Source organism: Bemisia tabaci, chromosome 2 (genome assembly GCF_918797505.1).
Source record: "Bemisia tabaci chromosome 2, PGI_BMITA_v3".
NCBI classification, from domain to species: domain Eukaryota; kingdom Metazoa; phylum Arthropoda; class Insecta; order Hemiptera; family Aleyrodidae; genus Bemisia; species Bemisia tabaci.
In genome coordinates this window covers 74,864,338-74,880,683 of record NC_092794.1, presented here as the reverse complement: position 1 = coordinate 74,880,683, position 16,346 = coordinate 74,864,338, and the positions used below count along the sequence as shown (strand labels likewise).

At 38.8% G+C, this 16,346-nt stretch overlaps 1 protein-coding gene across 1 annotated transcript in view; it reads left to right on the top strand.

Annotated features, from left to right (window-relative positions):
• Positions 1-16,346, top strand: part of LOC109041728 (serine-enriched protein) — an 87,094-nt gene that overhangs the window by 28,127 nt on the left and 42,621 nt on the right. The window contains exons 4-5 of the mRNA XM_072296258.1: positions 8,831-8,996; positions 10,420-10,553. Coding sequence (XP_072152359.1) covers positions 8,831-8,996; positions 10,420-10,553 — 300 coding nt within the window. The remainder of the gene's footprint in view (positions 1-8,830; positions 8,997-10,419; positions 10,554-16,346) is intronic.

Sequence of the window (16,346 nt, the reverse complement as noted above, 5' to 3'; positions counted from 1 at the left end):
GATTTTAATTGGCTGCAGTACAGTTGGTCAAACTACGCGGGAGTCTCTCCTCGCCGCCATTACCCACATCTTGACCGCGTGTTTATCTAGTGGAGGTTAGGTAATACCGGTTTTTAGGTAAGCTTACCAGTCTCTCTTGGTAACATTATACCAATAATTGGTAAAAAAAGTGAGGTGATAAAGTTACCAACGGACCTTGGTAAAAACGCCGAGAATTTTTTCTCGGTGTGGCCGTACTTCCCACCATCCAAACCCCACGCCCAACCTCGTATATCGAGTCGTTCTTGCACCTCCGCTGAAGAACATCTTTCATATGCGTCATTCATGCGTTATTGGGCGTTGATGAGAAATTTCAATTTTATCTCTACAAAAGCTTGTTCGATGAAATCGAAATTTTATTGCAATTTAATGCGATGAAATCGCAATTTATCGCGATTTTTTATCCGATAATATTGCAATAAATCGACGTCGATAAAATCGCGATGCATGATTCGATTAATTCGCAATTTATCGCGATCACCGCTTTACTTGGGAGGCGACCAATTCTTGAGTTACTTACATTAGCAAACTGACTTGACAAAAACATGCAGAAAAAAAATAAGTTAAACCCATAGGCGGTTCTACGGGGGTGCCAGTGGGTGCCGGGCACCCCCAGGCAAAAATTAAGTACGGTTATCGGAACTGTGAAATTACTGCTTTTAAAGATTCTGTATTCGCTCACGCTGGGAAAAAATCCCAGCAAATAATTGAAAATGTTTTAAACAGAATCAATATAGATAGCCGTGTTTTACGATGATTATACTGTTTTTTATGGTAAGATTGTAGTTTTGATGGAAAGCTTTGCGAAAAATTTTCTACATTGAATTTATAGGTATTTAAGGAGAAAAGAAGGAGAGAAAAAGAGAAAGGAGGGTAGGAAAGGGATAAAACTTGAGGGCCGAGACTTCGGCCTCCCCTGAGCGACCGTCCCCTTCGGGGCCGGTCTTCGACATTTTCCACCTCTGGGCACCCCCAAGCATGAAGGTCTAGAACCGCCTATGGTTAAACCATTATCATGACAGTTAATTCAGCATGTCTTTCAAAACGCTAAGTGAACTTTCTTACAGTTTCTTAGACTAGCATCTAAGACTCACAGAAATAAAATAAAGTCCGGACATTTAACAAGAGCAGAAAACTGAGCTGTAACTAGGTGTTTAAATAAAATTAGGTATTTTGATAATTAGGTATTACTTTATAGACCCATGAATCTATTATTATTAATCTGTAGACCCTTAAATGAGCCTTGTGCTTAATTTCAGCCCTCAAATCGAAGTTTTTAAGGTCGCCCCTCGTCGGCCCTCGTTTATTAATATGGGAATTAAGTACCAATAGGATTTGAGGGAAACTGTTTAACAGCGTTCATTTCGACCTCTGTCAATAATTCATTATCTCGATTCATATAACAATCTTCTTTGATACTTAGATTAAAATAAAGCATTACCATTTTAATCGAATAAAGGTAGCTATGAACAAAATTATACTATTGGAAATTAGAGTCCCTTTTAAACCCAGAGTTAAGACAACTCGATTATCAGCTGACTGGCAGCCGGCCTAGGCTGGCCATGGAGGCACAACCGAGTGCACCCAAACGAACGATATTGAGGGATAGGGATAAGGATAAGGAATCTTGCGATGTCTGTCATCCAAAAACAACAACATCAACAAAATTAATCAATTAAAAAGAAAATGAGATTGGCTTGTGGATGATTTTTTAATCTATTTTTATTTGGACCGATGAAAATAACAATTTACTCTTGATAAACCACAATTTAGTTATATTTTCATTACTTTTGTTCACATTCGAGGTACCGCCATTTTGGTGCACTCGTTTGTGACTCGATAAGCGAGAACCAATCAGAATTGGATTTTTTTTTGGCCACTTTCAATTCAAGCGAGCCCGACCCAGGCCCGACCACAAGTGAGATGTCGTAACTCTGGGTATAACCCGAGTTTTTTTTTTTTTTTTTTTTTTTTTTTTTTTTTTTTTTTTTTTATTCAGTATTATATACAATTAAAATACAATACAACAATGTGATCAGACTCATCGAGTCTTTTTACACTTAAATTTAACACTGTAAGTATACTAGAATAAGAAAGGCACTTTTTGGTGGTCTATTGACACCAATAAAAAGAAAAGACCAAATTTGAAAGACTGAGAATATGGTGGTTAAAATTGTTAAGATATATGAGTAAATATGAGTCGTGGAAAAGAAGAGCTAAATAGAATGAGAATGTTACTATACAAAGACAAAATTAGTAAAAAAAAAATAAAAATAAAAAATAAAATAAAATAAAAAAAAATACAGAAAAAAATACAAAAAATACAAAAAAAAATAATAAAATAAAATAAAAAATCAAAAAATAAAAAAAAAAATTAACCCAAGTAGCAGTCATCGCGATAAATTGCGATTTAATCGGAGAATGTATCGCGATTTTATCGACGTCGATTTATTGCAATATTATCGGATAAAAAAATCGAGATTACTTGCGATTTCATCGCATTAAATTGCAATTAAATCGCGATTTCATCAACGGCGATTTATCGCGATAAATTGCGATTTCATCGCATTAAATTACAATAAAATTTCGATTTCATCGAACAAGATTTTGTATTAAAGATTAGATTAGATTTTGCGATAAATTGCGATTTAATCGGAGAATGTATAGGGATTTTATCGACGTCGATTTATTGCAATATTATCGGATAAAAAATCGCGATAAACTGCGATTTCATCGCATTAAATTGCAATGAAATCGCGATTTTATCGACGGCGATTTATCGCGATAAATTGCGATTTCATCGAACGAGATTTTGTAGAGATAAAATTGCAATTTCTCATTAACGCCCAATAACATATGAATGACGCTTGTGATAGATGTTCTTTAGCGGAGGTGCAAGAACGACTCGATACGAGGTTGAGCGCGGGGTTTGGATGGTGGGAGGTACGCCCACACTGAGAATAAATTCTCGGCGTTTTTACCAAGGTCCGTTGGTAACTTTACCATCTCACTTTTTTTACCAATTATTGGTAATGTTACCAAGAGAGACTGGTAAGCTTACCTAAAAACCGGTATTTTTTCTGGTTTTTTCAGGTAGGAATATGTACCACTTTTATTGGTACTCAATTTCCGGTAACTTTACCATTTTATCTCGGTAATTCTACCATAGTCGATAAAAATGTTGGCGTTTTCACCAAGGTCCATCGGTAACTTTGCCATCTCACTATTATTGGTAATTTTACCGAGACAGAACGATGAGATTTATTACCAATAGAACCTTATTTTACCAACCGTATTTCAAGGTATGAAATAAAATACAGAGGAGGGAAAGTAAAATAAAAATCCAATGAAAACTCGGTGTCAGTCAACGCAATGACAAAAGTTGTAAGGATGCGAAGCGCCGATCCATGTATAAGAGGCTTCAATTATTCGCACCCGTGAATCATATACCTAGCGACCATAGCCTAGTGGAAAAGTGCTGGCCTACCACCGCGGTATTTACCAACCTCAGTCGCGGCGACTGAGGTTCGAATCCCCACGGAGGCTCCGGGGATTTTACGCTCGTCTGCGTCAAAGGACCTGACGGCTGAACCTAACGGCAATCGGCTAATAGCGTGACCCTTTTTTTGGCGATTTTATCGGTGATAAAATCTCTAGGATCATCAGCATCTGAGCGATTATCCTCGCTATAAAATCGCAATAAAATCGCGAAAAGATCGAGGATATTCGCGATTTTTCCGTCGAAAAATGCTACTTGGGAAAGGGACTCCATCCACTGTCCAGTGCGGTGCTGCCGTTAGTCTGCACCTTCCAAATCTTTATGAATATTTGATTAGGACAATTTTTGTAAACCGAAATAATGAAAATAAAACGAACCGGGCTCTAACCTTTTGAACATTTAACATCAACATCATACAACTTTCAAAGAAATATTGTGAATTTTTACGCAAGAAATCCATGGTTGAGAAATTCCGAACAGATCCTCATGGGATTTCCACATTAATGAAGAGGCCAATATGGGTCATTCCACGTCAACTGTACCAGGCTCGGAACCCGACCCCCTCCGATTTGGCTGAAAATTGGTATACGGGGTCTTTACATCATTATAAGAAACTAATTTGAAGGGTTTTCCCATCTGACGCCCCGTTCGCGAGATATCGACCCCCAAAGATGGGGTGAATTCTAGCGATATTCAAAAACGCCCGTTTTAGCGATTCTCATTTTCTCGACTTCCCTCTCTTTGACTCTCCATAGCGAGACTCTGTATCAATCCATCATACTTTGAAAGAGTATTTCTAGACCAGTTTTTCATGTAGATTCTGAATATGCCATCGAAATTTAGCTAAAAATTATTCCAATGGCCGTAATTTAGGGTTTTTTAAAATTTAGGATTTTTTCGCCATTAAATGTTCAAACTGAAAACTCGAAAAAACTGTCTCTCAGATTTTCGATTTTTTTTTTTTACTTCAAGCTTAGGATGTACTAGCCGCTCTGGACGCGCTTTGCGCGTCCGTCACGGCCAGCCAAGGGGCTGCGCCCCCTTCACCCCCGATCACTCGCTACGCGAGTGACATTCGGCAGTCGGCTCGCTCCGCGAGCCATTTTTCTCAGTGATTGTACATTTAATCACTAAGATGTATATACATTTTTAAGATTCTGGAGACAAAAATGATTTCGTCACAGAACCTTGTTGCCGGTGTGTGCCATCATTTGCACATGAATTGATGTGTGGAGATGAAGCGATGATGGGGATCGATCATTTCTTCAAAAACGCATTTGACTGGGACGTCATCCCATCGGGTGGCGGAAAAAGACAATCCATGGATCTCCTTCCGCGATTTGACTTGCTAAAGTAGCAAAAGTTCATCTTGACCGCTTAAGAAGATTATCGGTGGCTTAAGGGTCCAAAAACTGCTCAACGATAGTAAAGTTTAAGTTCCGAATCGCAATTAGACCACTCGTGTTTTTTTTTATACTTTCATCGCATGTTAATTTCTCAGATGTTTTTGTTTTATTCTCTCTGATTACATATTAGTATAATCATATCCTCATTTCATTTCCTTTCCTTTCCCTTTCCTTTTTCCCTTTCTGTAGCACCTGTATCCATTTACAATTATTATTTTACAATAGCTTTCCCCTAGTATACAATTGATGCTTCAAACGGAATCAGTTGTTTTAATGACATATCAGGCTAAATCATGGGTTTTCCCAGGAAGGCAGTCTCTCGTCCCTCCCGGACTCTATTGTTGCCAGATAAGTTGCTTTTTTAGCACTTTTCTCAATTCAAATCCATGTAAAATATTCACATTTATCGCACAATCTGGCAACCTCTCGAGTGAAATAGAAAAAGGTAGAATCGCTGAAAGTCTGAATCCTTCGAAGTTTATATTAATGATACTTTCGGTTCATATACTTTTTTCAATGGAACTCGGACGGTTAAGGGCCTAAAAAAATTCAAATAGGCCAAAAAAGGTCAAAAATGGTAAAAAAAGACGAATTTTTACATGTTAATCCAAATCTTTCGATAGTAAACTCTTCAATTATCGATATTTTTTCCCTTTCTACCCTCTAAGTAATATGTATAAAATCAGACTAGCAACGCTTCCCATACATTCACTGATCGATTAACGGCCTGAGGGAAACCGGAAACCGACCAAATATCCTCGAAATTTACGCAAAAAGGCGATTTTTCACATCGTAACCGATGCATACCATGGATTGTAACTGCAATTTCTAATTTTCTCTATCTATTTCAACCTTAAGGTATATACTTACGAGTAATAAACACTTACTAACGTGCATCGATGGGGCACGGATCTAAACGGAAATTAAAACCCGCCGGAAATGCTCAAAATGACGGCGAAAAACGATTTATTACACGGGAACCGATGCATCTCCTGAATAGTCACTGAAATTTTAATTTTTTCTCTTTACTTCAACCTTATGGTGTAATCTATCGAGTACTTAACACTGATAAAAGTGCATCGATGTGTTACGGAGCTAAGTAAACGGAAATGGAAACCGGCCGGAAATGCTAAAAAAAGGCGGGTTTTCCCACGGTAATCCGAGCATCTCATGAATAGTCATTGCAATTTTCATTTCTGTTTCTCTTCTTCGAACTCAAGGTGTACTTTTGAAAAGCTTGCATTACACATTATCCATGTATTGGTAAAATATCCAAAAAAACTTAATTAGAAATAGACCGAAAATTCTAAAAAAAAAAAAAAAAAAAAAAAAAAAAAAGGCGATAAATGACGTTGAATAAGTGGAGTTGATTTGAATCGATGATATGATTTAAAGGAGCTGACGCTTGCATCATAAAAATTGCCGATTATAAACTTGACGGTGGAAAAATATGATGCACTTCATCGATCCCTTGGAGGACCTTTCTAAAGGTAAAGGCAGCCTGACACTCCTTTCAAAAAAGTTAGAAGCCAAAATAACTAGCTAAGAATTACACCCCTACGGCTTCTGAATAGAGGCGATGAAGAACGGCCAGCCCTAACTTTTTTTTTTCTCACGTGGAGGAGGTTGAGGGGAATCCGTCGGCGGACGATGTCCAATTAGGGACCAAGTGTGCCTTAGACGACTTCGACTTGACTGAAAATTCCAGCAATAGTTACAAGAAAATGAGGAAGATAGTTCGAAAAAGAAATGGAGGTTTGACTTGGACCTGCTTTACGGGCAGGAAGAAAATATCGTTCATTAATATTGACAATAAATATTGCAAAAAAGTAAAAGCTAAAATTTGAAAAAGGGTGAGACATCACGCTGCCTTTCCATACACCTGTATAATTTATTTGCTGGAAAACTCAGAATCCCAAATTTGAAGAGCGGATTAAAACCAAAGAAAAAGCGACGATACAAATGAATTCGAGCAAAGAACAAAACCATCATGAATATAAACTTCGATGGATTCAGACTTTCAGCGATTCTACCTTTTTCTACTTTTTCACTCGAGAGGCTGCCAGAATTTGCGATAAATGTGAATATTTTACATGGATTTGAATTGGGAAAAGTGTTAAAAAAAAACAACTTATCTGGCAACAGTAGAGTCCGGGGGGGGGGGGGGGGCGAGAGGCTGCCTTCCTGGGAAAACCCATGATTTAGCCGGAAATGTCATTAAAACAATTGATTCCGTTTGAAGCATCTACTACCAGCATCTATACTAGGGAAAGCTATTTTAAAATAATAATTGTAAATGGACACAGATGCTACAGAGAGGAGAAAAAGGGAAGGGAAAGGAAATGAAATGAGGATATGATTACTAATATGCGATCGGAGAGAATTAAACAAAAACATCAGAGAAATTTATATGCGATGAAAGTATAAGAAAAAATCACGAGTGGGCTCATTGCGATTCGGAACTCGAACTATATTATCGTTGAGCAGTTTTTAGACCCATACGTCACCGATAATCTTCTTAAGAGTTAAAGATGAAATTCTGCTACTTCAGCAAGTCAAATCGCGGAAGGAGATCCATGGATTGTCTTTTTTCGCCACCCGATGGGATGACGTCCCAATCAAATGTGTTTTTGAAGATATGATCGATCCCCATCATCGCTTCATCTCCACTTATCTATTCATGTGCAAATGATGGCACGCTCCGGCAACAAGGTTCTGTGACGAAATCATTTTTGCCTCCAGAGTCTCCAAAATGTATACATCTTAGTGATCAAATGTCCAATCACTGAGAAAAATAGCTCGCAGAGCGAGCCGAATGTCACTCGCGTAGCGAGTGATCGGGGGTGAAGGGGGCACAGCCCCTTGGCTGGCCGTGACGGACGCGCAAAGCGCGTCCAGAACGGCTAGTAAAACCATAAAAACCAGAGTTTCAGAAACGAAAGAAAAATGACTTGACCTGACCGCATCACTGGAGGCCGTACTTGACCACTGAGCTCAATCAAAAGAGAAGGAAGAGGCCAACCCCGGGGCAGTTACTCTGAGTCACCTTCTCATTGTTATAGCTCAGGAGAGAAAAGATTAGAGGAACTGAAATATCAATCTACGGAGTGGATTATATCAATCTAAAGGAGCAGTGTCAGGCTGCCATTTGTATCGTCACTTTTTCTTTGGTTTTAATCCGCTCTTCAAATTTGGGATTCTGAGTTTTCCAGCAAATAAATTATACAGATGTATGGAAAGGCAGCGTGATGTCTCACCCTTTTTCAAATTTTAGCTTTTACTTTTTTGCAATATTTATTGTCAATATTAATGAACGATATTTTCTTCCTGCCCGTAAAGCAGGTCCAAGTCAAACCTCCATTTCTTTTTCGAACTATCTTCCTCATTTTATTGAAACTATTGCTGGAATTTTCAGTCAAGTCGAAGTCTACCTCGCGACCTCGCCCCCTCAGGATAGTTGGAGAGGGTTCGAGAAATCTGGTGCAAAAGAGCACCAGATATCCCAAGGGAGCAGGAAGGAGGAGGAAGGATTGAAGTTGTGTTTAGCCCATTTCAGTGGAACCTATTAAGGCTCAAATAAAAAAAAAATAAAAAAAATTTTAAAAAAAAAATAAGTTATAAAAAAAATAAATAAATTAAAAAAATAAAAAAAAAATTAAAAATTATTTAACGATTCTAAGACTACGTTGAATCGGTGAATATTCTTCCCCCTTCCAAATAGCAGGAGCCCACTCCATCAAGTTGCTCTTGCGGTCCTTCCACCGAGAGCCCCCTCTTTAATGCCTGAGCCTGAATCCAATACCTTGGTTCCATAATCCATTCATTTTTGCAAGATACTTTATTATTTTCTTTAAAAATGATTTTTATTTGTTTTTAATTATTGCAGATTTTGCTTCAAGACAGTGGTGTCTTTGAGATGTTGACTCTGGCACAAGAACTTGGGGTGGATGAGTTGCGAACCAGCTGCGAGGATCATGTAGCCTCAACCCTATCTGCCTTGAATGCGTGTACCTTTCTAGCCGCTGCTATAGACATTCAAGACAGAATTGCAGGTAAGCATCAATACTGTGGGAAGTGATGGTTTTTCGATACGGTGAACTGTGCCAGTGCCATCGGCGCAGCTATGCCCAAGTTGCATTTTTGAACGGAAAAATCGCGATATTTCGCAATTAAATTGCGATTTTTTTACGATTTTATCACCAATAAAATCGCCAAAAAAGGGGTTTACGCTGTTAGCCAATTGAAGTTAGGTTCAGCCGTCAGGTCCTCTGACGAAGACGAGCGTAAAATCCCCGGAGCCTCCGCGGGGATACGAACCCCAGTCGCGGCGGTGGTAGGCCAGTACATTGCCACCAGACTATGGCCGCTTTATGACTAACGAGTTCGAATTGAAGCCTCTTATACATGGATCGGCGCTTCGCAACCTTACAACTTTTGTCATTGCGTTGACGGACACCGAGTTTTCATTGGATTTTTATTTTATTTTCCCTCCTCTGTATTTTATTTCATACCTTGAAATACGGTTGGTAAAATAAGGTTCTATTGGTAATAAATCTCATCGTTCTGTCTCGGTAAAATTACCAATAATAGTGAGATGGCAAAGTTACCGATGGACCTTGGTGAAAACGCCAACATTTTTTATCGACTATGGTAGAATTACCGAGATAAAATGGTAAAGTTACCGGAAATTGTGTACCAATAAAAGTGGTACATATTCCTACCTGAAAAAACCAGAAAAAATACCGGTTTTTAGGTAAGCTTACCAGTCTCTCTTGGTAACATTACCAATAATTGGTAAAAAAAGTGAGATGGTAAAGTTACCAACGGACCTTGGTAAAAACGCCGAGAATTTATTCTCAGTGTGGGCGTACCTCCCACCATCCAAACCCCGCGCTCAACCTCGTATTGAGTCGTTCTTGCACCTCCGCTAAAGAACATCTATCACAAGCGTCATTCATATGTTATTGGGCGTTAATGAGAAATTGCAATTTTATCTCTACAAAATCTCGTTCGATGAAATCGCAATTTATCGCGATAAATCGCCGTCGATAAAATCGCGATTTCATTGCAATTTAATGCGATGAAATCGCAGTTTATCGCGATTTTTTATCCGATAATATTGCAATAAATCGACGTCGATAAAATCGCTATACATTCTCCGATTAAATCGCAATTTATCGCGATCACTGCTACTTGGGTCGAGAGGCCTTTGAAACCATTGCTGGGCTTAGACATGCAGCCACTGCCATGAAAAACCAATGACGAACCCGCTTATGGCCACATTTGGTTTATATCTTCCTTTGCGGGATCGCCCTCAAACACCATGATGAAACATATTACCTATCCGTATGATCCAACCTAACATAAAAAGTATGAGAAATATGCACGATAAAAGTATAGTGTAAGCACATTAAAATTCACTCTTGAAGCTTTGCATCGAACATGATTAATCAAACGTGTGTTTCTCTTTTTTAGGTGGGAAAAACGCCCAGAATTTTGTCGACCGCTGTATATCGTATATAGGAGACAATGCAGTGGAATGTGTGAAAACGAATTCATTCTTAAACTTGCCAAAAGATGCCTTAATTAAATTAATATCTTCGGATTGTGTAAGTTCAAATTATTCTTCATGTATATTTTTGTAAAGATACAAGTGCCCTACTTATCTTGCCGGGTAGTCGTTTATAGGTGGTAATTGGGTTATACTTCCGAACCATGTAAGAGAGAAGGGGCTGCATAAGTGATGGGGTACGGTGTGTCAGTGCAGCAGTGCTTATGTTTTATGTTTGGCATATCTCTAGTGTATTTTCCGAAGAAGTACTACTCTATTCTATTGCATTCTCTTATGATGTCGGACCCAGACCTGAGACCTTGTGAAGAGCACTAATCACGGGTCGAAGATCACGAAAATATATGTTACTCCAAATTCATTTGTATTTATGTATAGGTATGTATGTATGGTTGGTTGGTAGATACGTTTATTTGGTACTTTTAACATTTGAGCCATTAGCACCTTAGAGGAGAGATCAAAATAGTGTAGTACAGACTTTAAACATTTAAAAGGTAGGGGTCACAAAAGGATTGTACCTACACAAAAATAAAAGTTAGGATAAGAAAAGAATACATTAAATTTGGCTATTAATTTGTTTGAAAAAGAGAGGGATTTCATGAAAATACTTTGAAAGGATGGTGTGGAGTTCAGAAAGTGGAGGGAAAATTTTGGATCTTAATTGTTGATATGTAGGGCTTATTAAAACATGTTTAACTGAGAGGGGGTATGTATGTATGTTTGTATGTACGTATGAATGTATGTATGTATGAATGTATGTATGTATGAATGTATGTATATATGTATGTATGAATGAATGGTTGATTGGTTGGTAGATACGTTTATTTGGTGCTTTTAACAATTGAGCCATTAACACCTTAGAGGAAAGATCGAAATACAGGGTGTTTCAGACCACCCGTACCAGGCCTTTTCTCGGTTGTTTAAGGTCGTACGAAGTCGGAGACCGCGGGGTGGAATGGGGAATTGACGCCAAGGAATCTGAATTTCGTGGTCCGCAAACCCCCCAACCCCCCCCCCCCCCCTTGGGGGTAAAGGGGGGGGGTCACGATGTTAAAAGTCACGGTTCCCGACCGAATTGCGGATTAATCGCATCAGAATTGAAAAGCATGGAAAATTTCACGTGCAATTGACCCCTAAAAATCCATAATCGGCCTATCCAAGGACCAAAAATGACCCCCTAAAGAGGGGGCCAGTACCCCCCTCGATAATTCCTCTTTGGTCTCAATATTGACGTAGATTCTCCAGAAAAAGATTTTTTCCCACGAAATTGACCCCGAAAAATCCAAATTTCATGGTCCCGAAGCTCCTCCATCCCCCCTTGGAGGATAAACGGGGGGCCCAATTTTAAAAATCGGGGCTCCTTTCCGAATCGCAAATTGATTGCATCCAAATTGAGGAGCAGAACACATTTACATCTTAAGTGACCCCAAGAGTTCTAATTGACCCCCCTGAACGGCAGAAATTAACCCCACGAAGAGGGGGGCTTCGCCCTCTCCGAATATTTCTCAAGATTCCTCTTTGGTCGCAAAATTGACGTCGATTCTCCAGAAAAAGACGGTTTCTTCCCAAAAAGACGGGTAGCGGAGCTTAGGGACCATGAAATTCGGAGTCCTCGAGGTCGATTACCTGGTCCACCGTCTTAATCTGGAGAATCGACGTCAATTTTGCGACCTAAGAGGAATCTTGAGAAACTTTTGGAGGGGGCGAAGCCCCCTCTTCGGGGGGTTAATTTCTGCCGTTCAGGGGGGTCAATTAGAACTCTTGGGGGTCACTTAAGATGTAAATGTGTTCTGCTCCTCAATTTGGATGCGGAAAGGAGCCCTGATTTTTAAAATTGGGCCCCCCGTTTATCCCCCAAGGGGGGCTAGAGGAGCTTCGGGACCATGAAAGAGCCGTATGCAAAAACGACATTTTTCGCCCCCTCACTAAAACTTATACAAACTTCGTCTATCAGTTCCTAATACTGGAGCGCTTCTTTCCCCAAATTTTCAGACCCCCAAAAAATTTTGGGAGGGGGGCGCTAGGGGGGGTGGAAGTCAAAACCTGTGAACCTCGATATCTTTCGAACGAAACAAGATATTGAGGCCCGGTTTGGACGAAAAATCGTCTAATATTGCATACTTTAAGATTCTAAAGTTCAAAATCCCTAAATTAAATTTTTAACTTAACTTATGTGCTTTTTCTCAGTTTTTGAGGAAAAACAATTTCTTTTAAACACACTAAACTGAAAAAGCACAATTTTGTATTTGAACCAAAACCAGTTTTTTAAATTGCTCGTCTTTTTCCGCATCCAACGAGTGGGCGTATAAGCTGGAGAACCGAACGGTCCCGGAGTTATGATCGATTGAAGTTTCCGCTCAACGCGCGCCGACCGATTTTCGCGCGCAAAAAAGTCGGATTTGACTGTTGAGTAGAATCAAATAAGTTTTGCTCTACCATGTCTGTCGACTTTTTAGGAATTCAAAATGGAAAAATCTGACCTTTTTTTTTAAATTTGTTCAAAATTTTACGCTTAATCAGATCCCAACATCGTTTTAGGCAGTTTTTGCCATTTAATATCAGAATTTTGGCCCTAAACAGCTGAAATGTCCTGCAACGTAGCCTGTCTCCGGCTCAAGTGCGCAACTTTAACGCTACATAACCATCATCTTGCATCTAAATACTTCCACTTCTGCTGTAAATTCACACTCAACTTGTACCTAACTTATTATTTTCAGTTATATTCATCCAAATAAGTGAAAATATTGACCGTCTTTGCGTCAAGCAGCCTTGTCTGCGGAAATCGCGTCCTGTACCGTAGCCCCCTTTTTTCAGCATCATTTCGTCCGTTAGAGTGCAGCACTTATGAACTTTGTTTACTTTTTTTGCGTTATCGTGACTATCACACGCTGATGTCGAGCAGAGGCCCGAGGAGTGGAGGGACATTATACCTAGCAACACTGGACGAGCCCTTCTTATCTAGAACTCGGGGGGCTTATATGTAGCTCGTTCAGGGGCTTTGGTTTCAAAAAAATTCCCCTTTCGCCTCTCGTTGCCCCCCATCGAATTTATCTCGTCGGGCTCCTTCCTATGTTTTGCGATTTGCGATTAGTTCGAGAACTGATCTCTAGCAGTTGCACGGACTTCCACCCTCGATCCGCGTTGTGGCTGTGTCATTCTTATTCCAAGCATATTATATATCTGCATATTTATTACCATATTATTAATAGGCAGCGTCCGATTAATATATATCGGACTTTATCATGCAAATAAAAATATCGAAAGTTTGAACGAACATCGTTTCATCAGGTTTAAAAAAGGTGCAGTCACGGCTAAAACAAGTAGTCTCGAAATTCTACCGCCGACAGAAGATGCCACCAAATTGCACGGTTTTAGAGCATTCCTTCAAATTCAAACGTGGCTCGGTAATGCACTCTCGCCTTTAAATTGGGGGTGGAAATTGGATCCGCAGCTTACTCTGTACGAACCACTTTAGGGCCTGCACCTAAACAAGTTTTGGACGCAATTTTCTGTGGCTGTGTTAAGGGTTGCAGAAAATCGTGCGGTTGTAGAAACACAGGCCTGAAATGTTCGAACGTTTGCTTGCATTGCAACGGCATCTCGTGTGATAACTCGCTTGTGCTTAATACAGACGAGTAAGAAGAAGAAGAAAAGGTCAATACGGATGACGCGAGGGCAACACTAGAATTGAGCGGCAATAAGGCGGAAGAAGAAGGAGAAGAAGATAAACAAGAAAAAGAGATGGAAAAGAAGAGAGAAAAAGTTGTAAGCAATTACGCACTTAGGCCAAAAAGACGACGATTATTTTAAGACTTTTCTCTAAGTTTTACAGCTGGACATTCCTTCAAAAAAGTTATTGGGCAACCACTTGCTCTCGAATAAGTAATTGTAATTAATTAGAATACACTGCTTCACAATGATTATTAAGTGAAACAAATCGAAAATATTATTTGTGATTAATATACTGATCATTTGTTCTTTAGCACGGTTTTATAATTGACTCTATTCAAGCTCAAAGTAGTACATGAACACATTACGCTTAAAAAGATAATCATTCAAAAAATCTGAGTCTCCCCTCCCCCCGCTTACAACCATCTGTACTGGAGCTGGAGGTATCGAAGTGAAAAAGTGAACATTTAAAAATGTGTTTTATTGCTTTACTAGAGACAAATCGAAGTGAAAAAGAGGAATCATTTAATTATAAAGTAATGCTCTATTTCTATTTTTCAGCCCCCCCCCCCCCCCAACTCTCAATGCACAATTTCTGTTTTCTGGATGAGAGAATCCCGACTCTCCTCCCTCTTCAGATGCATTACGCGATAATTGAACGCTTCCTTGCTCCAGCAGAACCGTAAACTTAAATGAGTAACTACCCAGTACTTGATTTGTTAGGCCCGGGCGGAAGAGCTTCGATATATCGTATTTCCGTAGATCGACTGTGAGTCTAAAATGATCGATGTTAATCATTTCTGATGTGAAATTCAACGCTCTTTCAGAATCCGCCATTAACTTTTACATGCGAGCAGCCGTTTCAAAGAAAAATGGGCATTTTCGGGAAAAAACTGAAATTTCCGTGAATGCCCGTTTTTTCGGCGGCCATTTTGAGGGGTTCAAAGTCGTTTTACAAAAAAATTCATAGAAGTCATTTTTATTGGAAATTTTATGAACTTTTATTCACTAGATAACTCATTTTTCGCTAAAACCAATTCTTTTTGAGATATTTACGAAAAACCGAGGAAAGGTCGATTTTTTGGGGGTTTTGGGGGGTCGAGGGGTCGAGCGTACAGGGGATTCTTGGGGACTTTTTGCTGGGAGTCCCTGGCACCCCAATGAACAACTTGGGCACATGAAACCTTATATATAAATTTTTTTTTCTATTTTTCCTATAATGCCTGGACTAAGTGGTCAATCTTCGTTTTCAACAGAAATTTTTTTTTGGCCTCTTATATCACTGGAAGTTAAATTTTTTGTCCGTACCGTAGACCAACTAAACAGGCTTGTTTTCCTATCAATACGTGCGATATAATACCGTTTTAAGTTTTTTTGCACTCATAGAGCTATATTCTTGTAGAAGAATAAAACAAAATATCCTTCAAAGTTTTTACTTTCAAAATTTAGCCCCAAATTGCTCTAAAGTCCGATTTCTAGAAATTTTGCGCCATCATTTTTCTCCTAAAAAAGCCAGGAAATGTAATTAAACGCTTAATTTTAATTAATTTCTTTAGAACTAACTTAGAAAATGTGGTAGACAACTTTTTTAAAGAATTTTTACAGATTTGCTCTTTTTAAAGCTACAAATGTACAATTTTTTACTGGTCTACGGTACAGGACAATAACGTTACGGTACACAAACGGGCTACGGTAAGGACGAAGAGGCATTCGTAAATATTACTGTATGCAAGGGCCGAATTATAAAGAACTGAAATTCATTGGGGAATAAACTGCTAAGTTATAGCATATCTAGCTTATAAGTGCCACTTTTATAAATAATTACAGGCAATAAAGGTAAAAAGAGTAAGTTAATCAGTTTTTCAAAAATAATGAACTGCTTTTATTTTAAAGTAAACGCATTAAATAATTAGGGACAAATCTTAGAAGCTGAGTTTTTAAAACAAGCTTGACAACGTTAGAACGTTTTAGGTGCACTTTTACAAAATAAGAAAGAAAACAAAAAGGTAAATTTATCGAAAGTGTGGTCACAAATCACCTTAAATAAATATTTAAAGGACAATAAGAAAAAAATAAGTTAGATATTAACGAATAAATATTAAACGAATAAATTGCTATGAACTTCAGACGAAAAAGAGGACTCAAAGTTCCAAAAGACAAAATG